General features: G+C 48.1%; 2 protein-coding genes across 2 annotated transcripts in view; one reads left to right on the forward strand and one right to left on the reverse strand.

Annotated features, from left to right (window-relative positions):
* The window catches only part of ITCH (itchy E3 ubiquitin protein ligase), a 128,976-nt gene extending 119,048 nt beyond the window's left edge, over positions 1 to 9,928 (reverse strand). The window contains exon 1 of the mRNA XM_034787312.1: positions 9,673 to 9,928. The gene's annotated coding sequence lies outside the window, so the exon portion shown is untranslated. The remainder of the gene's footprint in view (positions 1 to 9,672) is intronic.
* The window catches only part of AHCY (adenosylhomocysteinase), a 59,158-nt gene continuing 38,541 nt past the window's right edge, over positions 5,174 to 25,790 (forward strand). The window contains exons 1-4 of the mRNA XM_034787315.1: positions 5,174 to 5,328; positions 11,441 to 11,631; positions 14,221 to 14,296; positions 19,387 to 19,539. Of these exons, the coding sequence (XP_034643206.1) occupies positions 5,301 to 5,328; positions 11,441 to 11,631; positions 14,221 to 14,296; positions 19,387 to 19,539 (448 nt within the window). The 5' untranslated portion in view covers positions 5,174 to 5,300. The remainder of the gene's footprint in view (positions 5,329 to 11,440; positions 11,632 to 14,220; positions 14,297 to 19,386; positions 19,540 to 25,790) is intronic.

The raw sequence follows: 25,790 nt of genomic DNA on the forward strand, positions 1-25,790 counted from the left end.
TTACAACAGAAAAACTTCAAAAACAGACTCCAAAGAGAGACTGCTGAGCTAGAATTGATATGCAAACTAGACACAATCAACTCCGGTTTGAATAAGGACTGGGAATGGCTAAGCCATTACAAACATTGACTCTATCTCCCCTTGTAAGTATTCTCACACTTATTATCAAACTGTCTGTACTGGGCTAGCTTGATTATCACTTCAAAAGTTTTTTTTCTCTTAATTAATTGGCCTCTCAGAGTTGGTAAGACAACTCCCACCTGTTTATGCTCTCTGTATGTGTGTATATATATCTCCTCAATATATGTTCCATTCTATATGCATCCAAAGAAGTGGGCTGTAGTCCACGAAAGCTTATGCTCTAATAAATTTGTTAGTCTCTAAGGTGCCACAAGTACTCCTGTTCTTCTTTTTGCGGATACAGACTAACACGGCTGTTACTCTGAAACTTGTTAAACAATAATTGACTGACTGACTCTGGATATTTGCTGTGGGGGTTGTGGGCTAGAAGACTTGTGAGGCCAATCCTAGACGTATGTGGACTATGAAGTTTACAGTTATGTGCCCATACATAAGGGAGAGTCTCTTATGCCCCTGCACAGGCTACCAGACCTTGGATCCAGGCATACAGAAGTAGATGCTGTGTGCTGCTATTTGTCCCACTCCAAGAGTAGGTAGGCAGGGAGTGGATGGGGAATTGTCACAGCCTTGGCTCTGCTCCCTTTTTGCTAGCCTGTATAGCCATAGGTGCTGGAACTTGGGGTGCGGGGGATGCTGCAGCACCCCCTGGCTTGAAGTGGTTTCCATTATATACAGGGTTTACTGTTTGGTTTAATGGCTCTCAGCACCCCCACTATAAAAATTGTTCCAGAATCCCTGTGTATAGCTGAGCCGGCACAGGGATGTTCTAATTTGCTACAGATATAAACCAGTTTATTCTCCATTAGGGCAGGAGGGAAGCAAGGGCTGGGATTTGTGTGTCTCAGAGGATTTGTGCTAGAGGTACTGGCATGCTCACCCAATCAGGGAACTGAAACTGAACCCTATGACTTAAACGACCAATCAGTGCAGTATCCACTGCAGCTCTGACAGCAAATACTGAATCCAAAATTCTCATAGGGAACTGACTGTGATCCACTAACAGAATTTAAAAAATAAAAATAAAAAAATAGCAACATAATGTGGCAAAAGCTTTTGAAAATGAACACATCTGAGGAAATATCCTCTGCTTGCAGCTATTTCACGAACAGAAAATCTATCAGATAAAATATTAGTTGCAATCTATTCTCTCAGCTTTTTACCTCTGATGCTTGTGAAAAGCGCATTTCACAGAGCAAGGTAAGGGGAAAAAGAGCAAAGCCAATGTAAACATGCACAGTATTGCCTAATTGGCCTGGTTCATTACAGGGCATTTTGTCCCCCTGTAGAGCTGCAGGCATTGGCTATTAATGAATGTAGGAACCTAGGCTAGGAGGACCAATGGTCTGGTCTGGTCTGACTGTCCCCTGAACCTCCTCTGCAAACACACTCATTCATAATAGGTTAGCCAATTAAAATACGTAACGACCAAGTAGGGTGACCAGATGTCCCGATTTTGGGGTCTTTTTCTTATATAGGCTCCAATTACCCCCCACCCCGTCCCGATTTTTCACACTTGCTGTCTGGTCACCCTACGACCAAGTCTAAAGTTCAGAACAGACCAGTGACTTAATCTGCATGCCTTCAGATCAGCCATTAGCAACTGTCGAATCTGCAGTTTCACCACTTGCCGGAATAGTATTCTTGGGGTGTCTCTGGCTTTTTAACTACTATTGAACACTTTGATCCATGGGTGATCCATCACAGTGACTAGTATGATATAAATGTGATAGATCAGCTAGTTAGACATACTAATAAAATCAAGAGATGGGGAAGGTGGCTGTTGTTCTTTCTCCTCAGAGGCAGGAGTTTCTGAAAAAAGCAAATCTGATTTGTTTTGTTTGTGCCACTTGACCCCATTGGATCTGTAGGAATTATATAATAATAGTATTATGTATTACTTAGGCCTAGCATACATTTAAGTATTATACTGGTATAGTTATGTTGGTTAGGTGTGTTGTTTTTTTAACTGACATAGCTATCGGGGTAAAACCGCTACTGTGGATATAGTTATACAAGCATAACTGTGCTTATACTAGTATATTTTATGCCTGCCCAGAGAACCACTGTAAGGTATATTGGTATGAGCACAGTTTTACTGGTGTAACTGTGTCACACTAGGCAGGGTTTGCCAGTTAACTATACTAGTATAATTATACCAGCAAAACACCTCCTGGTGTAGACAAGGCCTTATATAGTACTGATAGCATGCTAGGTACTTTATAGACATACAAAGCCCATGTTCTCAAGAGCTTACAATCTAATGACCTGATCCTGCAAATATTTTTGCATTTACTTTGTTTTATGTAAGCTGGAGCGCTGGTGAGATGAGTGGAGTGGAGCAAACCCCCACGCTCACAACCCGCTCCTCGCCAGGAGCGCCGGGTTGGGGGACGGGAGTGCCCATTTTTCCAGGGTCCTGGGTTGGCCTAGTGGCTAATCCACCCCTGGGAGGAGGGCGAGCGGGCAGCCGGCTGGCGGTGGTAAAGGAGATCTTCAAAAAAGGTAGGTCCCCGCCTGGGGGAACCAGACCCTTGTGTGGGGCACTGGAAGGGAGCTGTGAGCCATGCGTGCTGGAGAGCAGCATCTCCTCCAGGAGCAGGGTGTGCATCTGGGGCTCTGGGGAGCCTCTGGCCAGAGGGTCCATCCATCGCCCCCAACAAGGCCTGATGCAGGGGGTGGGAGGAGGCATGGCTCCCATCCCTCCTGCCCTCCCACCCCCCCATAATTGCCCACCCACCCTGCGTCGGGGCCCACCCAAATATCCCATGCTGGCTACACCACTGCTTTATGTATGTGAGTATTCTGTTGACTTCAGTGGGACTGCACATGTACAAAAATATATAAAAATTGAAGCATGTGCATAGGTCTTTGCACGATTTTCCCTGTGTTCTGCAGGAGGTCAGACTAGATGATATAATGGCCCCCGCTGCCTTAAAAATCTATGAATCTCTATGGAGATCAGAGCTTAAAGACTCAATTGTATAGCCTCTGCTCATGGCAGTGGTTCAACTGACTTCATTGAGACCACTCTGATAAAGGCTGCAGTATCAGTCCCTAAATGTCTGCAAAGCAAAAACTGTGTGTGAGCAAGCTTTGATTTAGCTAGGTTGGGTAACAATAGCAGTGAAGACAGCACAGCAGGGGCTTCAGTAGTACAAGCCTGGAACAGGCCCTAGGTATGTATTTGGCTCGCTAGGCTGCTCTGAAGTTCATGTTGTGCTGTTATCTGTGCTTGCTGGATTGAAGCTAGCTCAGGTAGGCTAACCTGTGCACACCTTTTTCTATGTAAACATACCCAAAATTAGACAATATAAACAGCTGAATGGTGGGGGAATGTACGCAATATCAAAGCAAAGCCTAAAAGTGACACAGACATCTTGTTGGCCCCACAATTTTGATTGAATATTTTGTTTATTTTTTTTTATTATTATTTTTTTACTATTTTTAAATTTTGAATTGACATTGGCATGTAAATGAAGGCCTTCATACTGTAGAGACTTCACAGTGCATAAAGTTAAGCATATGTGTAATAGTCCAGTTGATGTAAATGGGATGGCTCACAGGGCATAAAGTTTGTTACATAAACTTTGCAGGACCAGGAACTAATCAAATGGCCTCTTTTGGGCTGTTTGTTTTGTTTAAAATATTTTAACTTAAACTCTGTTTCATTTGGAGGAGGCATTTTGTACTTTAATCCTTTTAACCTTTGCCTACTCTATTATTATTAATAATTAATTGTATTTCTATTTTTATGTGTATGATGCATGGGTTTTTTTCCTTTGTTTTATGGTTATTCTGTGTTTCCTTTTAACCCTTTGTTTTTTAATTAATAATCATTCCTGGCCCTTATAGGTAGGTGATCTTGTGATTAAGGAAACAGGATCCTGTGGGAAGAAAACAGCATGTGATCCTACAAAGAAAGACTATGAAAACAACCTGGACGACCTTTAGTCTATCATTTCGCAACTTTTGGATGGTTGACTTTTGCAACCTTAATAATCTGTAATAGTTTTAAATATTATTATTTGTATTACAGTGGTCCCAATCAGGATCGTGGCTGTATTGTATTAGGTGCTGCACATAGAAGCAGACATGTTCCCTGCCCTAAAAAACTTACAGTCTAAGGGCCAGATTGGCAAAGGTATTTTGCTGTGTAAAGATGCAGATAGGTACCTAGGGGTTTTCAAAAGCACCTATACAGGATATGTACCTTGAGCGTTAATCCACAAAGGATTTTAGGCCCCTAAATCCTGTTTTTAGGCATCAATGTGAGACCCAAAACTCCTGCTCTGTTGCTGCCTAATCCTCTAACTACCTACATTCATTCATGGCCTACGTTTTTTCAGTTTTTTTTGTTTTTTGTTTTCAATTTCAATAGGAGTTAGGCACCTAACCTACCCCCCGGCCACTCTTTGCATCCTTATTTGTCTAGCTAGAATTAAAACAACAAGGAGTCCGGTGGCACCTTTAAGACTAACAGATTTATTTGGGCGTACGCTTTCGTGGGTAAAAAAACCTCACTTCTTCAGATGCATGGAGTGAACGTTACAGATGCAGGCATTATATAATCTAGATAGAACTAAAAATCTGGCTGTAAGGCCCTGCTCCTGTAGTCACTTATGCAGGAGCTTAATTTATTCTTATCTCCCCAGGGCCCCCGCTCCTGCAAGGGGAGCCAATTTTGGCAACAGTGCTCAACTTATGGGGGGAAGTGTGTGTTGGGCGAGTCCTGTCAAGTGGGTTGCTTTAATGTAAACAGTAGTGGCAAGTAAGGGGGCCACCAGAGGAAAGGGAGGCGACCCCTACACGTAGTAAGGGCCCCCCGATAATTCAATCGCTGCCCATACATCCGGGTGGAGATCCAGTGATTTCAGGGTCCGGCCACATAGCGCTCAATTGCGGAGTCAGGGACTTTTAGTCCCCCCCGTTACACGAGACACCTGACGTCTGTACAGCAGCACCGCCCCCCGTTACAAAACCTGAGCGGGCTGGGCGCGGGGCGGGCACCCCCTGCCCTACATGGGCATCGGCAGCCTCATGCATATGCAGCAGGAGGCGAGTCTATTTAAAGCCGGTGTTGGCGCCACCGCCTCCTCCTGTCCTGTTCCTCCCTCCAGGCCCTGCCCTGCGCTCGCTGTCTGCAAAGCCGGAGCCCCAGCATGTCAGACAAGCTGCCTTACAAAGTTGGTAAGTGGGGGTTTCCCTGAGCCTGCGCTAGGCCCGATCCGCGCCCCGCGGGGCTGTGAAAACCGGAGATTCGGTGGCAAGGGAAGGGATAGAGCAGTGTCCGCCTCCCCCATGTCAATTCCTTGCATCCGGGGGAAACGTGGTGTTAGCTCTGCAAAGGGCGCCTCCGTTTGAACCTCCCTCCCTTATAGCTGGGGGAAGCCCTTCACTTTGCACTCGCCCCTTTCGCCCCTGGCAGATAGGTGAGTCCCCTCGCTTTGCACCCCCCATTGGCCGCTTGCAGCCGGGGAGGCCCCTCACTTTGTAACCCCCCCCATTAGTCTCTTGCAGCTAGAGGAGGCCTCTCGCTTTGCACCCTCCTCTGGCTCCCGGCAGGTAAGGGAGGCCCCTCACTTTGTAACCCCCCATTAGCCTCTTGCAGCTAGAGGAGGCCTCTCGCTTTGCACCCTCCTCTGGCTCCCGGCAGGTAAGGGAGGCCCCTCGCTTTGCACACACACCCAGACCCCCTGCAGCTGTGGGGTGGGGCCTTTTCACAGACATTAGCGCGCGCGCTCCGTGGGCTAGCAGTGGCCGGACTTCAGAGCGAGCCGCGTGGAGCAGCGGAGCAGGCTCCACGTGCCTCCTGCCGCGCCGGGCGGCTCGTGGGACTTGCAGTTCTCCCCCGCGCTGCCTGGTGTCCGGCTGGTCCCGAAAATACTACAGTTCCCAGGGTGCACCTGGCCGCGCGCGGGCCACACAGGCGACTGACTTTTATTAGGCACGTTGGAGGGTTTCTGTTTGCGCGTCTCGCTTGCTTCCTGGGGAAGCTGCGGCGGGCTGCTGCATGAGGGAGGCTGGGACAGGACAGCTGGGGAGGGTAAAAAAAGCGGGGATAGGAGATGCGCCCATAACGTACTGAATTGCATGCAGAATTGCTGGAACTAGGGGTGCTGCTGCACCCCCTGACTTAAAGTGGTTTCTATCATATACTGGGTTTACTCTTTGTTTCAATGGCTCTCAGCAGCCCCACTATACAAATTGTTCTAGAACCGCTGATTGCATGAAATCAGCAGGAGAGGAAGGTGGTTGTGTGGTAGCTCGGAAGGAACTGAAGTATGGCAGCAGCTGTGCTCCCAACATGTACAGTTAGAGCTATGCCTGACACACACCCCCCCCAGCCTTGGAGCCAAACGTTAGGGAAATGATCTGGCTTTGGCATTCCTCTGTGAAGAATGAGGTTCTCTACAAGTTCCAAGTGCCTTTCGTCCTGAAGGAGGCCGATGGCTTTAATAAATGCAGCACACTGTTTTATCAGCTTTGCACAGCGGTCACTCTGGGGTGGAGGACAGCAGCAGTTTAGGATGGGACATGAAGTAAAGCATCCACAGTTGAACGTGAAGGGGCCGTTGTAACAAGACAGAATGTAACATTATGAACTGGAATTGAAGTTTTATAAAACAATTGTTGCTACACCGCAGGAGATGTGTGTGTTAACTTTTTTGCATCTTTTAGAAATGGGCAAAGGAGTGGAAATGATCTAAATACCAGGAAGAGTGAGAAAATAATTAAGTACCTTGAGGTATATTATTTGGTACTGGTGTTGCTGAAATACTGTGTCCAATTCTGGTGTCCACAATTCAAGAAGGATGTTGATAAATCAGAGAAGAGCCACAAGAGTGATTAAAGGACTGGAACACATGCTGTACCATGATAGGCTCAAGGAGATCAATCTATTTGGGAGAGGTTACAAATGCTTTAGAGCAGGGGTGGGGAAATCAATGGCCCGCCAGCCATTTTAATCCGGCCCTAGAGCACCTGCTGGGGAGCAGGGTCGGGGGTTGCTCTGCATGGCTCCCAGAAGAAGCGGCATGGCCCCCCTCTGGCTCCTATGTGTAGGGGCAGCCCAGGGAATCCATGCTGCAAGCTGCCCCTGCCCCAAGTGCCACCCTTGCAGCTCCCATTGGCCGGAAACCGTGAAGAAGTGAGGTTCTTACCCACGAAAGCTTATGCTCCCAGTACTTCTGTTAATCTCAAAGGTGCCACAGGACCCTTTGTTGCTTTTTACAGATTCAGACTAACACGGCTACCCCTCTGATACTTGACAAAAATGATTAAAGGTCTAGAAAGCATGACCTGTGAGGGAAGATTGAAAAAACTGGGTTTGTTTAGTCTGGAAAAGAGAAGACAGAGAGGGGACATCATAACAGTTTTCAGGTATATAAAAGATTGTTACAATGAGGAGGGAGATAAATTGTTCTCCATAACCTCTGAGGACACGACAAGAAGCAATTGGCTTAAATTGCAGCAAGAGAGGTTTAGGTTGGACATTAGGAAAAGCTTCCTAACTGTCAGGATGGTTAAGCACTGGAATAAAGTGCCCCATGGAGGTTGTGGAATCTCCATTATTGGAGATTTTTAAGAGCGGGTCAGACAAACACCTGTTGGGGATGATCTAGCTCAGTGGTCACCAAGTGGTTGATCGTGATCAACTGGTCGATCCTAGAGGATCTCCCAGTTGATCGTGATCTCCAGTGGTGCTGTATGGCTGCCACTAAGAGAGACTCCCCACCTACCCTAGCCCCATGCCACTCCCGGAAGCGTCCAGCATGGCACCGGGGTGGAGGGCCAGGGGTCTCCCGCCACGTGTTGCTCCTACCTGCAAGCATCGCCCCCGCAGCTCCCATTGGCCGGGAGAGCTGCGGAGGTGGTGCTTGCAGAGAGGAGCAGCGTGCGGAGCCATATGCCCCCCATTTCCCCTTCTGCACCTGAACCCCCTCTTGTACCTGAAGCCCCAGCCCTGACCCTCCTCCCAGAGCCAGCACCCTGTACTCCCTCCTGCACTGCAACCCCTGCCCCAGCCCTGACCCTCCTCCCGGAGCCAGCACCCTGTACTCCCTCCTGCACTGCAACCCCTGCCCCAGCCCTGACCCTCCTCCCGGAGCCAGCACCCTGTACTCCCTCTTGCACCCCAACACTCTGCCCCAGCCCGGAGCGCCCTGCTGCACTCAAACTCCCTCCTAGAGCTTGCACCCTTCACACCCTCCTGCACCCCAACCCCCTGCCCCACACTCAGCCCAGAGCCCCTTTCCACACTACAAACCCCTTGGCCCCAGCCCAGAGCTTGCACCCCTTCCTGAACCCCAACCCCGTACTTCAGCCTGGTGAAAGTGAGGGAGGGTGGGGGAGAGCAAGTGACGGGGGGAAGGGAGATGGAGTGAGCGGGGCGCGGCTTTGGGGAAGCAATGGGGCCTCGGGGAAGGGGCGGCATAGATCCTGGGTTGCCCTTAGGGTCAAAAAGTGATCTTGGACCTAAAAAAGTTGGAGACCACTGATCTAGATAATACTTAGTCATGCCATAAGTGCAAGGAACTGGACTAGATGACCTCGTGAGGTCCCTTCCAGTCCTAGGATTCTATTTAGATTAACAAATAGAAAGTTAATGAGTGACTTGATTACAGTCTGTAAGTAGCTACCTGTGGAGCAAATATTTAATAATGGGCTGGAATTTCAAGCTAGAGAAATCGAGACTGGAAATAAGGTGTAAATTTTTAACAATAAGTAATTAACCATTGGAACAATTTACCAAAGAATGTGGCAAATTTTCCATCACTGGTAATTTTAAAATCAGGTTGGATATTTTTCTAAAAGATGGGCTCTAGGAATGGTGTGGGTAAGTTCTCTGGCCTGTGTTATATAGGATGTCAGATCACAATGCTCCCTTCTGGCTTTGGGATCTACGAATATGAAAAGAACAAACCAGCCTTTCCAACCTGCTGTGGTGGTTTAGTGGAAGCCAACCAAAGTGCTGTTTCTGTCAGCAGTTTTGCGTCTCAGCCTGACTGAAATCAACTGTTACTTGTGTTATCATAGCACCTGCAAGCCCATATCATGGGCTAAACCTTGTACAAACAGAACCAGAAGATGGTGACTGACCGCCAAGCTGCCAGTCTCTCATTATCTGTCACTTGTTCAGAAATCTCCCTTGAGCTCTTACTGTCTGGTCAGAGTCCCCATAAAACAGGCCCTTAACTGGCATTAATCGCCTGGGCTCAATTCCCCCTGGCGTTTCCCCACTCCCAAGCAGTCAGTAATGGTCACAGCCAGAAGTCCACAACATACAGTGTAGGCTTTAGCACAAATACAAGTTATGGACTTAATTCAGGAATTATTGGGTAAAATTCTCTCTGGCCTGTGTTAATACAAGAAGTCAGAGTAGTTAGTGTTTCTCAGATGTGGCCATGACCGCTTCCTGGGCTGTGATGGGGGGGTGAGGGGAGAAGGGAGAACATCTGCCTCTCCTCCTCCCTCCCTGTTGCTCCTGAGTGGGGTACAACGCTGTAGGAGCAAGGTGAGTTCTTGACCTACCTTGGGTGAATTGGGCAGTGGTGCTCGGGCTTCAGCCCTGGGGTGGTTTGGCAGCAGGCTCCAGTGGGGGGGACTTCAGGAGTCTGGCCGAGGAGGTTTGGGTGCTGACTCCTGGCTCAGGCTGTGTGGTGGCGGGCGCTGGCCCCCGGCTCCAATACCGAGCTCCAGTGGCAGGAATTGGCCTCCGATGCTGACCCCTGGCCTGAGCCGCCCGGCTCTGGCCTTGGGCTCTGAGCACGCTGTAGCAGGCGCTGACCCCCGGCTCCAGCGATGTGGCCTCCTGACACCAGCCATGCGGTAGCAGGCACTGGCCCCTGCTGCTTCCCCGCCCCCCATCCAGGGCTTAATTTGTCCTGGGGCTTGCTGAGAAAAATGATATTAAGGAACATGAAAGTATCACTTTTCACAGCACACTTAGTAGCTAGCTGGCAGGCTGTGATAAGTGATATTAACAAACATACAAGTACTGTATCACTTATCACAGACTCTCAGCTAGCTACTAAGTGTGCTGTGAAAAGTGACATTAACAAGCAAAGATCACTTTTCACAGCATTATTTTTATTATTGAATCTGCAAAAAAACTACCCTACATAAATAAATTACAGTTATTTGGATGTGAATATGTGCATATTCATTTGTTTTTCCTAAAGTTAAGTATTTTAGGAAAAAATGACAATGTGGCCACCAGCAAGAGTTGGTGGCTGGACTCTGAGGCCATCAAAAAATTTGTTGAGAGAACCTCTGGATTAGGTGATCACGATGGTCCCTTCTGGCCTTAATCTAGGAATCTGTGTATATTAACTAACCGAAGGAGGAAGAAGTGGCAAGTTGCTGATGACACAAAATTCTTTAAGTTAATCAAGACTTGAAACTAAGGAGTGTTGTGAAGAGCTCCTTAAGAGCCTGACAAAGCCAGGTAACTGGATAACAAGGTGGCAGGCGACACTCTGTATAGACCAACAATGCCAGGCACATAGGAATAACCTGTTGAAGTGATTTATTATGGAGAGAATTGCCTCCATAGGCAAGATTGGCACCAGAGCTCTGTTTTTTGAGCCCTGTTCTCTACCCCATGGACTTGGGGTCATGAGTTTTTCTGCCCTAACTTCTGAGTTCTCTCTAATATAAAATTTCTTTGCACAGTTGAGTAAATTATTCATTTTTTTTCGTTGTAGGACTTGGATAATGATCCTTTTGAATCAAAGGGTCTAGTAATCCTGCCTAGGCTTGATCTTATTATTATTTTTTCTTGGATGGGGAAGTTGTTCATAACAGCCGCCAGGGATGTGGAACTGGGCCCTTTTCAACTCATTAGGCCTCGTGCATGAAGTATTCTTACACACACACACATCTTTATGCTCTGACAATAAATCTGCGCACGCAGTTTTAGATACATAGGCTGAAATTTGTGAATGCAAGTGCTTACAGGCAAGCTTGTAAGTGAAAAGGGTTGGTAATATTGAAAATTGGGTCGCTTCTAATTTACATGCATAGATAAGGGCCTTAAGTGCTTGGTTTTAGGTACATTTGAAAGTGTGGATTCTAAAACTTCGCTGAAGAGGCTTCGTTGCATTAAGACCTACACAACACTATGCAAAGACTTGAGGAGCTAAATGGGGGGCTGGGCCTTCTCTCTCTCAGCTGCTACTTCATGTCCCGCTTGATGGCTCCATAGCAGTTGCAGCCAATGCCAACCTGCAAGTCAGTGGATACTGTGGTTTCATGCATTCGAGCCCCAACCCAACCACCTGTCATCCCTCTGTTGCAGCTGACATCAGCCTAGCAGAATGGGGTCGCAAGGCCATCGGGATCGCGGAGAATGAGATGCCAGGGCTGATGAAGATGCGGGAGATGTACGCAGCATCGAAGCCACTGAAAGGAGCGCGTATCGCAGGCTGCCTTCACATGACTGTGCAGACCGCAGTTCTGATAGATACTCTGGTGGCTCTGGGTGCTGAGGTAAAGTAGTATCTTGGGTTTCCTCTTCAGTGTGCCTCTAGGTAACATGGTGGCATGAATATTGGTTTTGTTTTATGTAATTACACCAGGGAATCTTAGCAAACAGCTGCAGTCCCTTCTGAAGAGACTACGCTGCTATTTGCAAACAGATGAGGTGCATCTTCTGTTTCCCTTCAGAAGCATTGCCTTTCTCCTGTAGAATCCTAATGCCAGTGCCCATTTCAGCCAGGAGGAGGTGCTCGTGGTTGCAGTAACCCATTCTGGCATGAGAGCAATCATGTCCCCACCGCTGTCAGATCAGGGTTCTGAGCCACGACACCCAGCACTGTTATCAGAACCTCAAGTGGCTGCCTCCAAAGCAGATGAATCTGCATTAAAAACTAATCCATGTCGCTTGAAGATCAGCAAACAAGTTTCTGAATCTATCTGAGTGCAGCCTCTGGCTTTCAAACCGGGCACAACAGTGTTGGGGAGGAAAGGAGAGTCCATTGTTTACACTGCTAGGCTGGGATTCTGGAAGCCTAGGTTGAATTCTGTGTTTGACCTTGAGCAGGTCACTTGGTTTCTGTGTGCCTCAGTTTCCCCATCTGTAAAATGGAGATAAGAGCACTTCCTCTTCCATCAATGGGGTGTTGAGGATACATTCTCGATTCTGAGCAGCTGATGCCATGGTAACAGGGACCATACAAGTACCTCCAACAGAGAAGTGTATTGTGATTTTTTTTTTTTCCAGGTTGCATAATTGGAAAGTGACCTGTAGACTATTTGTAAGAGTTTTCCTCCAAGTGTTATAATACCCAGTGGAGACACCTGGAATATCATGCTTGGGTTGTGGGTCCCTCATTACCAGGAAGATGTTGACAAATTTGGAGTGAGTTCAGAGAAAAACATTGAGGAGGAGGCTGTGTGAACTGACTCTTGGATGAAAGCAAATGAGCCAAATTTTCCAAGATGCTTCCAATTACATGCATAAAAGTGGTGCATGCATACCACCTACACATGTGCATCTGAGTGCTTGTTTTCAAGGGCAGATAGCTGCTGTGTAGGCACAAATATGGAGACACTTAAGGGTTGATACTGCAGCCTTTACTTGCATGGGTCATTCCAGTGACTTTAGTGGGACTACCTGTGTAAGAATTGAAGGATTGCCTCCCTTAATGAGCTAATTAGTTTGAATAAGCATGCAGAAACCCGCCACTGTGCTTGTTAGGAGGGCAGTAAGAATACAAGCAAACAGCCCGTTCAGCAATGACTTGTGTGTCTCAATTATGCAAAAGAGATTCTAGAATAGGTTGGTGCATTAAAATGAGCACACAAACACTCTGTTCAGTGCAATCCAGCTACCTTATGGTACTCTTCTAGGTGCCTGAACTCTTCAACTGTATGTGGCATTTCAGCTGCATTTCTGGCTATTCCAAGTTTCTGCATGTGCCTTGTTTTGTGCTCAACACAACAGGCGCTCCTTGAAAATCTATTCCAGATGTATCCACTTTATACTTTACCTAAACTTTTAGTACCCTGCCATATTCTGCATTCTGTCAACATCTATAACTAGGTCCCTCCCAAACTTGCGGTCCATTTTTGTAAATTTCCTGGTCATAGAATTTAAAAAAAAAATCTTGAAAATCATGTTTTCAGATATTTAAATCTTCAATTTCACAGTGTTGTAACAAAGCATGAATATGTATGTAAAAACAGCAAAATATAAACATGTAAAGCCCTTACGTCAGTATTTTTCAAACTGGGAGCCTTGACCAAAGAGGGGGGTCACCGTATTGCCACCCTTGCTTCTGCGCTGCCTTCGTAGCTGGGTGGCTGGAGAGCAGCTGTCCGGATGCGCAACTCTGAAAGCAGCACCGCCACCAGCAGCAACACAGAAGTAAGGGTGGCAATACACCATACCATGCCACCCTTACTTCTGCATTGCTGTTGGTGGTGGCACTGCCTTCCGAGAGCTGGGCGTCCAGCCAGCAGCTGCCACTCTCCAGCTGCCCAGCTCTGAAGGCTGTGCAGAAGTAAGGGTGGCAATACCATGACCACCCTCCCCCACACACAATAGCCTTGCAGTCGCTTTTGGGTGAGGACCCCCAGTTTGAGAAACACTGTACTTCTGTATACTTTCACCCTGTAGCATAGTATAAGGTAAAAATACACAAAAGTTCAGATTTCATGGGGAAGGCCAGATTTACTGTCTGTGATGCATTTTTCACCTCAGGGTCCTACCAAATTCACAATTTAAACTTAGTATATGAAGTGGAATGTGTGTCCAACGGAATCTGTCTCATGTAGTGAGGTTTGATCATGTGATGCATTGTGGGTTTTGATCACTGAGAAAAGGAACCTACATTAAAACAGCCAGGCTCTCCTACCCTGAGTGATTTTTCTAGTGGTCCTAGTTAGGTGCCTAGTCTCTCCAGTAACCTCTGCAGATGTTCTGAATGAGGCAAGAATTTGGGCTGACTTACTCTCCTTCCTGCTCCCAGCTCCTCTTCATTTAGCTCCTAGATCTAGAACAAAGACTGCTTTTATTTTGCCTGTTATTTAGGGAGTTTGCTCAATAAGTAAAACTACTCTTGGGTTATGTTCCAGGTACAATGGTCAAGCTGCAACATTTTCTCCACTCAGGACCATGCTGCTGCTGCCATTGCTAAAGCCGGTATTCCTGGTAAGTCCTCTGTGGTCTCATTTGACTCTAAGTGGTTTAGGCTGCCTGTTTTAGCTAATCAAAGCATGTGCAAATCAAGCTCTAAGAATAAATTCCAGGATAGAAATAACCCTCTGAAGCAGTGTCTGTTACACCACAGGGAGTTTAATCCAACCTGGGTTGTGTCCGACAGCAATCCATGTACCTTGAGAATGACTGATGCCGCAATACAAGCTAAAGGATCTAGGTTAGCAGCTTTCTTAATTCTGTTCACTAAGGCTGTCTGTACTGCAGCTGAGAGCAAGCTTGGGTAGACAACCTCCGGTAGCTCAGCTGAAGCTAGTGCACTAAAAATAGCAGCACGGACGTTGTGGCTCAGGCAGCAGGTCGGGCTCTGAAGCCCACCCAGAGCTGCAACATCCACTCGCTAGTGCTAGCTCAAGCAGAGCTTAGGTGAGCCTGTCTATCTGGGCTGGGAGCAGGGCCGGCTCTGGCTTTTTGGCTGCCCCAAGCAAGGAAAAAAAAAAAAAAAACCCTGGGGGCCGGGGGGAGGGGGGATGGGGGGGGGGGGGGAAGGGAGCGGGCGGGAGAGAGAGAGAGAGAAGGGGGCAGCCAGGGCTACAGGAGGAGCGCTGCCACGCAGCCCCTCCCGCTGTACCGCTGCCTGCCGTGAGGGCTCTGCTCCGGTCAGTGGGGAGGGAAGGAAGAGGACTGCCCTGCAAGGCGCTCTGGTTCTCCGTGCCGCCGCCCCCTACAGGGCGGCCAGAGCAGAACAAGAACAAAAAAAACAAAAACAAAAAAGCGGCCATGCCGCCCTAGGATTGGGCAGAATGCCGCCTCCAACCATCTGCCGCCCCAAGCACCTGCTTGCTCAGCTGGTGCCTGGAGCCGGCCCTGGCTGGGAGGCTCACTCCCAGCTGCAGTGTAGACAAACCCTAAGGGGATTAAACTGTCAGAGATGATAAAAATGAAGGCTGCATATGGTGTTTATGGAGAGGGGTGTCTGGGGCTTTACAGCAGACCCAGGGCTAACTGGCTAAAGGGAACATGCTGGCCCCAAAATATTCAATGAAGTGGTCTTTCCGGCTGGCTGCAATGGCAGCATTTGAGATGTGTTGAGCCCAAAGCTATGCCTGCAGTGTTGTAGACTACCATCCCCCAAGTTCTTTAGCAGCTAAACTCTGCTGTTTTGATGCTACTGTAGGTTGGAAGGTGATAGAAGCTGAAAGCGATGGTATCAATATAAACACGTGCTCTGAAGACACCTTAGTGTGACCAAGGCTTATCAGGCTTTGGAGTTGTCCCTGCTTTAAGTTACTTTTCTTCTTTCGTGGAAGAGCAGCGGTTGATGCTACAATCTCAGGCGTTTTGCATGCAATAACTCCAAATGCTTGAATCCACTGCACAAAAGCTCCATCAGAACCTCACTACCCTTGCGAGGGATCATTTGCATAACAAAAAGAGGAGGCAATAAGGCCAATCCCAGTTTCCTGGTTGTTTTTTGTACTGTCTGCATCTATGCCTGGTCTTGTTGCTGGCTGATGTGAAAATATGGAGTTTTCTGTTGCCTATTTCAGTCCCTTTTGGTGTGGCTGCCATTTACCCTGAGTAGTTAGGGGTTTCCCAGTGTTGTTGCATTTTCCAGCTAGCACGGTTGGCACTTTGCATTGAAATGTAGGTTTCAGGGATCATGCAATTCTATGTTTAAAACCCTGTTGGCAAATCGCTCAGTGCAACCCACTTCAGGTGAGTTTTGTTACAAATTTGAAATAGAGCCTCAGACTTGCTCTCACCTGGGTCATGTTTCAGGCAGGGCCTGCGGCCAGGTTATGGTTTAATTTGGAAGCCATGTGAAACTGGGCAATTTCTTTGGGGTATCAACTGCCAAAGTTGGCTGTTTCAGCCATATTGCCCTCAAAGTATCCGGGTTCCTTTCAACTCAGAACTGAGTGACACTTGAGGGTCCCAATCCCCTCTAAGGGTAAGGACCAAATAATTGCTGGTGGAGAACCATTCTGAGTGATACTTAGAGCCCTGCAGGGATGCAAAATTTGTATCCTCATCTGATCGATGGTCTGTAAACGTGGTCTGCAGATTTGCAGGGCCTGTTGCAGGGGTGGGCAAAATATGGCCCACAGGCTGGATCTGGCCCATCTAACGTTTCTGTCCGGCCTGCCAGGCTCTTTGGCTGCCCCTTCGCAATCTCCGGGCCGCTAAAAGTCCCATGGCGCAGCGGGGTGCTCAGAGGCTGCCTGCCTACTGTGGCCCCATGCCGCTCCCAGAAGCGGCTGGATGCTGCTGGCATGTTTCTGTGCACCCCTGGCGGGGGGGAGGTGGCTCTACGCGCTGCCCCCACCCCCAGCACCATACTCACAGCTCCCATTGGCTGGAAACTGTCCAATGGGAGCTGCGGGGGCGGTGCTTGTGGGCACAGGCAGCGCACAGAGACCCGCTGTCTCCCTCCCCCCGAAGGGGCGCACCTGTGGTAAGCACCTCCTTGCCAGAGCCTGCACCTTGCACCACCCCTGCACCCCAACCCACTGCCCCAGATCAGAACCCCTTCCTGCAGCCAAACTCCCTCCCAGACCCCGCACCTGCTCCACCCCAATCCCCTGCCCCAGTCCCCTCCTGCACCAAACTCCCTCCTAGAGCCCACACCCCTCACCCTCTCCTGCACCCCAACACTCTGCACCAGCCTGGAGCTCCCTCCTGCACCCAGACTTCCTCCCAGGCCCTGCACCCCCTCCATTAATATAATAGAAATGTGTGGCCTGTGACGACTTACCAAAATTAGTGGAGAGGCCCCCCTGTGAAAATTATTGCCCACCCCTGGCCTGTTGGATTGTCCTCCACCCTAATGCAGGTGTCCAGTGAGAAACTGAATGACCTGTTGGGAGTGGCTGCCTCTGTTTCTTCTCCAACAATGGCACAAGAAAGCCGCTCATTAAACATTCATCCGTTCCTGGTGCTTATTTCCTACCTGGGAACCTAATTGGTTGAGATCACACTGGGTTCTTGTTGAAGTAACTGTGGCTCACAGACAGCTGATGAAGGCTTTGCTAAGGAGGAGAAGCAACAGGACCTGAGCTCTTGAGGAACGTGGAGCCTATACTCATGCAATTGCCTCTAGTAAAATATTAAAAGAGAAAGTGCCATATAAGCAGAATCATTTCGGTTCAGTGTTTTTCAGAAATGTGATTTATCAGCAGCTCTTCACACAGACTGTGGTGGTGATGAAAAGGGCAATGCAGCCAGTGCTGTTGATCAAACAGAGCAGCATTTTCTAATGGCTGGAGCAGAGCAGTGGGAAGCAGGATTACTGGGTCTCTTCCCAGCTCCACCAGTGACTTGCTGCAGCATGTAAGACAAGTCACGTAAGCGCCCTGTGCCTGTTTCCTATCTCTAAAGTGGGGGTGATAGTCACCTTTATAAAGTCTTTCAGATCCTCTGAATATGTTGGTACCTTGCAGCAAAGGCTTGCTGAAAACTTGCAGGGGACGTTTGATCATCTGCCCTTATGGTTGCTTTGTCCTCAGGGGAAATGATGTTTAAGGGCCAGATTTAAATCCCCAAACTGAGAACGAGGGCGAGTCTACACTTAAAACACTGCATCGGCACAGCTGCACCACCACTGAAGTGCTTTTAATGAAGACTCTAAACTGATGGGAGAGAGCCCTTCCATTGGTGTAGTTAATCCACATCCCTGAGAAGCCCTCCCACTGACATAGTGCTGTCTACATGGGGGGTTAAGTTAGTATAACTATGTCACTCAGGAATGTGGATTTTTCACACCCCTGAGCGACATAGTTATGCCGATACAGGTCTGTAGTGGAAACCAGACCTGAGAAATGAACTAAACAAAAGCAGTTGACTGTCCTTCTCACTTATTTGTGTTTTTTGTAATGGCGGCATTCGCGTGAGTGACAGGGAAGTCACAGAATTCTGGAGTTAGTTGTCAGCCAAAAATTGTACAATCTCATGGCTGTGCATGCCAGTAGTTCCGTGGCATGAGACCAGGCTGTAATAATGGCCAAATCCATTTTCTACCTCTCTTTGTGAAGGGATTCTCTTTCATTCCTGCTGTAATGCCTGTTACCATGAAACTTGCATGGGCCATTTAGGGTCAGGCTCCTCAGATAGGATTATTTTTGTTTGTTTGAGGCAATTTAAAGCTGTCTAGTCCTTCTCTTTAATTTGTCCTGTCCTTGTATGCTAAGCAATTCAGACAGGAGGCACTCCGATCAGAAGGCAAGGTCCGGTTTTCTGGCATATGATGTCACTCATGCCATGGTCAGAGGCTCCAAGGTTGAAATGGGGCCCCTCCTCCTCCAGTTTCAGCTCAGGAAGTTGAATCCCATTGCCAGAGAGTGAATTAAGGATGGTGTGCTGGCCTCGCTGCTCGGCTTCTGCCTTGAATTTTCTTTCTTTGTGGGTTCAAGTCCCTCTTTTGGTTTTCTAGCTTGTGCTTTGCCTATTGAGCCTACCTGACCCCAAGGTGTATAGATACATGGCACCTCACATGTGGCTTCGCTGAGTGCATCTGCGGAAGGAGCGGTAGCAAGACGGACTGCCTGCCTGTACTGAACAAAGAAGAGCGCATGAGTTTGCAATGTATTACATGTCCTGTGGCAGGAGACGTAAACATTATTGGATGCGCCTCTGCAATAGCTGAATGCCTGGGGTGCCTAGTGAGGCATGAGGCCAAGTGCACAAATGCCTGGGAAGCAGCAGGAGCTGTTAGTGGCTCTGAAATCGGGAGAAGGTGGGGAATGGTGGAGTGTCTCTGCAGCTTTGTTTTTCTGTCATATCTGCTTTTGCTAAGTAGTGTCTGGCAAGCTCTGACCAAGGTCCCATAATTGTGGCCTGGAACCTGAGGCAAAACTAGTTCTATCCTGCTCGCACTAAGAGATGCTTCCGTTTTCAGCTGCAAACACAGTAATTTCTTATTATGGCCTCCAGGCTGGATTGCTCCTGACTGCTAGGGCAGCCTGTACCATTTGGCTCTGGTACTGAGTGCTGCTGATGGAGATCTGATTTATACCCTCTAGTATGGACACACATGCTTGTGAAAGAGACCCGACTAATTACGCCTTCTGTTTGTTGTGGTGTAGTGTTTGCCTGGAAAGGGGAGACTGACGAGGAATACTTGTGGTGCATCGAGCAGACCCTCTATTTCAAGGATGGGCAGCCACTGAACATGATTTTAGATGATGGTGGGGACCTCACCAACCTGGTTCATACCAAACACCCGCAGCTCCTGAAAGGTAACTATGCCCTGTGTTATGATTAGATGTTGTAAAGGAGAAAAACATTCACATTTGACTCTACACTATCCAGACAATAAGACTGTTTCCATTTCAGTGGGAATCTCTGGCTCCAAGTTGGGCGGGACAGATATGTGCCAATAGGCTCTGATCTAGCCTGTTAAATTGTTTAAAGGTTATTCAGGACTTTAGCCTCTTATTGACACAAATTTCTGTTTTCAGCTCAGCTCTGTATTGTCCCCCCTTCCCTGTGCCCCTATCACCGGGAGTGGGAAATGACATGGGTACCTGTCATAGGAGCTTTTAGTGGTGCTGACCTCTAGTTTGTGACAGGGTGCTCAACTCAGCGGTAGGGTGACGCCCCCTTCTAGCAGTTCCGGGGATTAGCTTTGCAAGGTCGACGTCCCTTCCCATGGTTGCACATCATCTCTGCATCCTTCTCAGTCTGGCTGCAGCCCCTCTCTCGCTCCATGAGCTGCTGCTGCCTCTTTGTGACTTGGCCCTCCAGCCAGGTCACTATATGCGTTTTCCCCTTCCTGGGTATCAGTCATTCTTCAGCAAGCTTGAGCAGTGTTCCCGTTCACTGCTTCATTGTCACTTCCTCGGTCCTAGGCAGTCTTCCCACTCTCTGCCCCATGGTGCCGTGTCCTCATTGACTGGCAGGGGAGCCTGGGCCCACCCTCTACTCCAGTTTCTGGCTCAGGGACCTTCTAGTTGGGAGTTAAGGTCTGTTCCCTTCTAGACCTTACTGCTTTTCCCTGAGACCTTTCCTTACCATGTAGCACTCCCTGCCCAGGTTTGCCAGCCTCTCTGCTCCCTCCTTCTTGGGAGTGACTGTCTCTACAGCCTCCAGACACTCCTCTCTTCTCCCAGGGAGTGACTGCAGACTTTTCCAGCTCCTTTCTGCTCTGAACTCCTGGGCTTTATACAGGCCCCTCCTCTTCCTTCACAGGTGAGCTACCTCCTAATAATCTCCCTGCACACAGCTTATATTGCCCTCAATTGCTGCTTAATCGGCTGACTGGGCCCACCTGGCCGAATTCCGCCCTCTACAAACCAATGTGGGGAGTACCTCCCATCGCATAACTCGCTGTTCTGGTTTTTCGCCCCCCTTCCCTCCTCCCCACTCATCTAGCAGTTGCTGCCTGCAGTTGTGGGCTTTTTTTTTTTTTTTCTTTTTTTTCACCTTAATACATTGTCTCTGCTGCCTCTGTTTGGGGTCACTGTATGAAGCCGTGACCACCTGCAGCTTTTCTTCAGAGAAAGATGCTGAAATCAGTTTTCTGCAAGATGTAATGTACAGGGGACACGCTCTTACCCTAGTAATGTCAGCAGTCGAAAGGACTGGTGAACTCCGTAGTGATCCGGATCATGTAGCGAAGAGTCAAACCGACAGAGCAGGTCATCGTGTTAATACCATAGAAACGATAGATTAGCATGGGTGGCGCTAATGTGGGAGGTAGCTAATGACACAACCACCGAACGAGGCTTATCTGACCAGTGAATGTAGTGCTCATCGAAGTGACAGACTGGCAGCACTGCACCAGGGGAGTAGAATGTCAGCGTCTTCTCTGCAGTTATGCAAACACACCTACTCTGTACCTGCAACACCCTCTGCTATCTCAATCCAGAGAGCCCCTCCGATAGTTCTGCTAATGCACCTCATCCTGAGCTGCAGCACCCCTGCCGTTCCATCCTCTGCCTCTTAGAAACCTGCCCATTGTGCCAAATGCTCTGATGCCTTTGGTTTGTGGAGAAGTGTTCCTTGGGGGCTAAACCGAGACCATTCAACTCATTGCCCTTTATCATGGTCCTCAGAGGTGAGACTTCTGCAGTAACCCGCTGCACGAGCTCTGCTCCTGGTAGCAGGTCAGTGCTCACTAACCAAAGATTGGTCTCTGTGGAAACTCTAATGGGATTGGTCTGTGGCCATTGTGCTTCCAGGGAGCATTGGACTAAACAGTAGGAGAGCTTTCCTGGAAGGCGTACATTGAATCAGAGTTAGGTGCCTTGAACTCACTGCCCAGAACAGAACTCTGCACTTAACCTCTTTACTGCTGTAGGACATTCAGAGGGAGCTGCATGAAACGTCCCCATCATGAAAACAGAGGCTTGTGATCACAAGGGCTTGTGCTGCTGTTCTGCGGTCACCACAAGACAGAGCAAGGCACTGCCTGTACAGGTCATGCATCAGTACTTCCGTGCCATATCTGACATGAAGGGCAATGCCAGGATTCTTAACGTGATTCATTGCTTCCAGATAAATCATTTCCACATGCAGGGACTCTGAGGAGCAAGACTCATATTGTAGACCTATGTCCTCCTGCCAGACTTGTCTTCTCAGGGCTGAGGCCGAGGTAGCTCTGATGCATCTGCCCTCAGAGCTTAAGCCGCTTGCAAACTGAAGATGTTTAGCAAGAAACTTCCCCCACGGGGAGGTCCTTTTACTATGGGATTTCTTGCACCTTCTTCTGAATCATCTGGTGCTGGCTGCCATGAGAGATGCCATATTGGAGTAGATGGGCCAGTAGTATGGTCTGGCCTGGCCGATCCTATGATCTGCTATGTAAGCCCCTTCTTTCCTCAATGGGGAGATCTGTGCCAGCCGCCAAGGATGAAAGGAGAGAGTTGGAGGCCAGTCATGACTGCTTCACCTGAGGAGCCACAGAAAGATGTGGAGGAGTTGGCTAAAAGAACTACAGAGGTAGTTCCATGTCTCAGTGCAAACAATGGAGTTCTGACCTGGGGAAGAGAATGAATCAGGCAGAGAACAAAAGCCCAAGTGTAAATAAGTCTTGGTGACTTGGAGAAATGAAAGAGTCAAAAGGGCACCTGGGCTTATGGAGGAAACATTGGTGCAATCTCTTTGTAGGGTGCTCTTGCTTTTTTGAGGATAGTTCCCTCCCATTCATCAGCAAAGCACTTCTGCCTCCTGCAGATGGGTCCTATAGTGCATGTGTGTTATTGTGAGGGCTGATCAGCTTTTGAGGAAGAGAAGGTAAGTTTTCCTGAGGTAAGTGGGGAAATGGTATACCGGGAGGAAGCACTAGCAGAAGTTACTAGATCGCAGGCCCTGGTTCTCATGGGAGACTTTAATCACTCTGATATCTGCTGGGAGAGCAATACAGCGGTGCACAGATAATCCAGGAAGTTTTTGGAAAGTGTAGGGGACAATTTCCTGGTGCAAGTGCTGGAGGAACCAACTAGGGGCAGAGCTCTTCTAGACCTGCTGCTCACAAACCGGGAAGAATTAGTAGAGGAAGCAAAAGTGGATGGGAACCTGGGAGGCAGTGAGCATGAGGTGGTCGAGTTCAGGATCCTGACACAAGGAAGAAAGGAGAGCAGCAGAATACGGACCCTGGACTTCAGAAAAGCAGACTTTGACTCCCTTAGGGAACTGATGGACAGGATCCCCTGGGAGAATAACATGAGGGGTAAATGAGTCCAGGAGAGCTGGCTGTATTTTAAAGAATCCTTATTGAGGTTGCAGGAAAAAAACATCCCAATGTGTAGAAAGAAGAGTAAATATGGCAGGCGACCAGCTTGGCTTAACAGTGAAATTCTTGCTGACCTTAAACGCAAAAAAGAAGCTTACAAGAAGTGGAAGATTGGACAAAAGACCAGGGAGAAGTATAAAAATATTGCTCAGGCATGCAGGAGTGAAATCAGGAAGGCCAAATCACACTTGGACTTGCAGCTAGCCAGAGATGTTAAGAGTAACAAGAAGGGTTTCTTCAGGTATGTTAGCAACAAGAAGAAAGTCAAGGAAAGTGTGGGCCCCTTACTGAATGAGGGAGGCAATCTAGTAACAGAGGATATGGAAAAAGCTAACGTACTCAATGATTTTTTTTTGCCTCTGTCTTCACGAACAAGGTCAGCTCCCGCTGGGCAGCACAGTGTGGGGAGAAGGTGACCAGCCCTCTGTGGAGAAAGAAGTGGTTCAGGACTATTTAGAAAAACTGGACGAGCACAAGTCCATGGGGCCGGATGCGCTGCATCCGAGGGTGCTAAAGGAGTTGGCGGATGTGATTGCAGAGCCATTGGCCATTATCTTTGAAAACTCATGGTGATCAGGGGAGGTCCCAGATGACTGGAAAAAGGCTAATGTAGTGCCCATCTTTAAAAAAGGAAAGAAGGAGGATCCAGGGAACTACAGGCCAGTCAGCCTCACCTCAGTCCCTGGGAAAATCATGGAGCAGGTCCTCAAGGAATCAATTCTGAAGCACTTAGAGGAGAGGAAAGTGATCAGGAGCAGTCAGCATGGATTCACCAAGGGCAAGTCATGCCTGACTAACTTAATTGCCTTCTATGAGGAGATAACTGACTCTGTGGATGAGGCGAAAGCAGTGGATGTGTTATTCCTTGACTTTAGCAAAGCTTTTGATACAGTCTCCCACAGTATTCTTGCCACCAAGTTAGAGGTATGGGATGGATAAATGGAATATAAGATGGATAGAAAGCTGACTAGATTGTCGGGCTCAACGGGTAGTGATCAACAGCTCCATGTCTAGCTGGCAGCCGGTTTCAAGTGGAGTGCCCCAGGGGTCGGTCCCGGGGTCGGTTTTGTTCAATATCTTCATTAATGATCTGGAGGATGGCGTGGACTGCACTCTTAGCAAGTTTGCTGCTGACACTAAACTGGGAGGAGTGGTAGATACGCTGGAGGATAGTGATAGGATACAGAGGGACCTAGGCAAATTAGAGGATTGGGCCAAAAGAAACCTGATGAGGCTCAACAAGGACAAGTGCTGAGTCCTGCATTTAGGACGGAAGAAGATATTAGGAAAAACTTTTTCACTTGGAGGGTGGTGAAGCACTGGAATGGGTTACCTAGGGAGGTGGTGGAATCTCCTTCCTTAGAGGTTTTTAAGGTCAGGCTTGACAAAGCCTTGGCTGGGATGATTTAGTTGGGAATTGGTCCTGCTTTGAGCAGGGGGTTGGACTAGATGACCTCCTGAGGTCCCTTCCAACCCTGATATTCTATGATTCTAATGATGTGATGTGACATGCCCCCTTTGGTGCTGCTATCTGCTAGGGCCTACCTCTTGTCCTTCTCCCTGGGAAAGGGGAAGGTTTGAGTGTTTAACAGCCATCCATTATCCAAAGTGATGGCCACTGATATTAAGTGTATCAACAAGTGACTGCTGCTCATAAGGGTAGGCTGGGGTTGGGCAGAACTCTTAAACGGAATTCCAAGAGAGGATTGTCCTCTGTTGGCTTTAATTAAAAGCAATCCCAGCACAGAACACGCAGTTCAGACCTGATGGCCTGGGGTCACCAACAGCTGGAGAGGAGACTCTATAGCTCATCAATAACAAGTTTTAGCGGGCTTAGTGCTGCAACATTTGCTGCCAAAGACAAATAGGCATTCCCAGAGAATCTCCCTGCAGGTAATTTGCCTGCACTCATCAGTGGTGCAGTTAGAGGTCAGCATGGCCTTCAAGCCACTAACTGAATGTTAATCTAAACAATTTAATCTACCCTTAAAATGGAATGAATAAAACCCGTCCAGTAATGGAACACACATGAGAAGGAATAAACTTCATGAAGCAATTCAAAGAAGGATGGCATTGTGATGCCTCCCTGGAGGGCTGGGTGGCAGTTCTGAAAGGAGAGAGATGTATGTCCTGGTGAAGAAATATACAAAAGGGGAAACACTCAAGCCCTTCCAATCTTAAGCACTCGGGAAGGTGTTTTTTGAGTTCAAATGTCATTTTTATGACAATGTTGTGAGGGAAACCTATTATCTCTTCTATGTTCGGTCACTTGTGTAAGAGCTCAGTTAACCGTTGGAGAGGTGGGCAGTAAGTCTTAACCTTAATGCAGGGCTTCCATGTAGTTTAGTTCAGATGTAAATATGATGCCATTTGGAGAGGGGGGCAAATCTTTGCTGGGAGAAGAAGCCTACTGAGTAGTGTAACAGAGGTACTTGGTACATTAAGAATTGGGTAGGAAGTTACAGATGACTGGAAAAAGCAACAGAGGGTCCTGTGGCACCTTTGAGACTAACAGAAGTACTGGGAGCATAAGCTTTCGTGGGTCAGAACCTCACTTCTTCAGATGCAAGTCGACTGGGAAACTTGTGAATGTTAGAAATACCAGCCTTGCTAAAAGATATAATCTGTAAGTCTGCTGCAGCTGCTCTTTGGGTCTCAGAATGTACTAGCAGAGATGAAGAGAATACATACCTAGAGGCCACATTAATATAGAGAACACAGTGATGGGCATGTTGATTAAAATGTGCAGTAATT

The sequence above is a fragment of the Trachemys scripta genome, chromosome 12 (assembly GCF_013100865.1).
Source record: "Trachemys scripta elegans isolate TJP31775 chromosome 12, CAS_Tse_1.0, whole genome shotgun sequence".
NCBI classification, from domain to species: Eukaryota; Metazoa; Chordata; order Testudines; family Emydidae; genus Trachemys; species Trachemys scripta.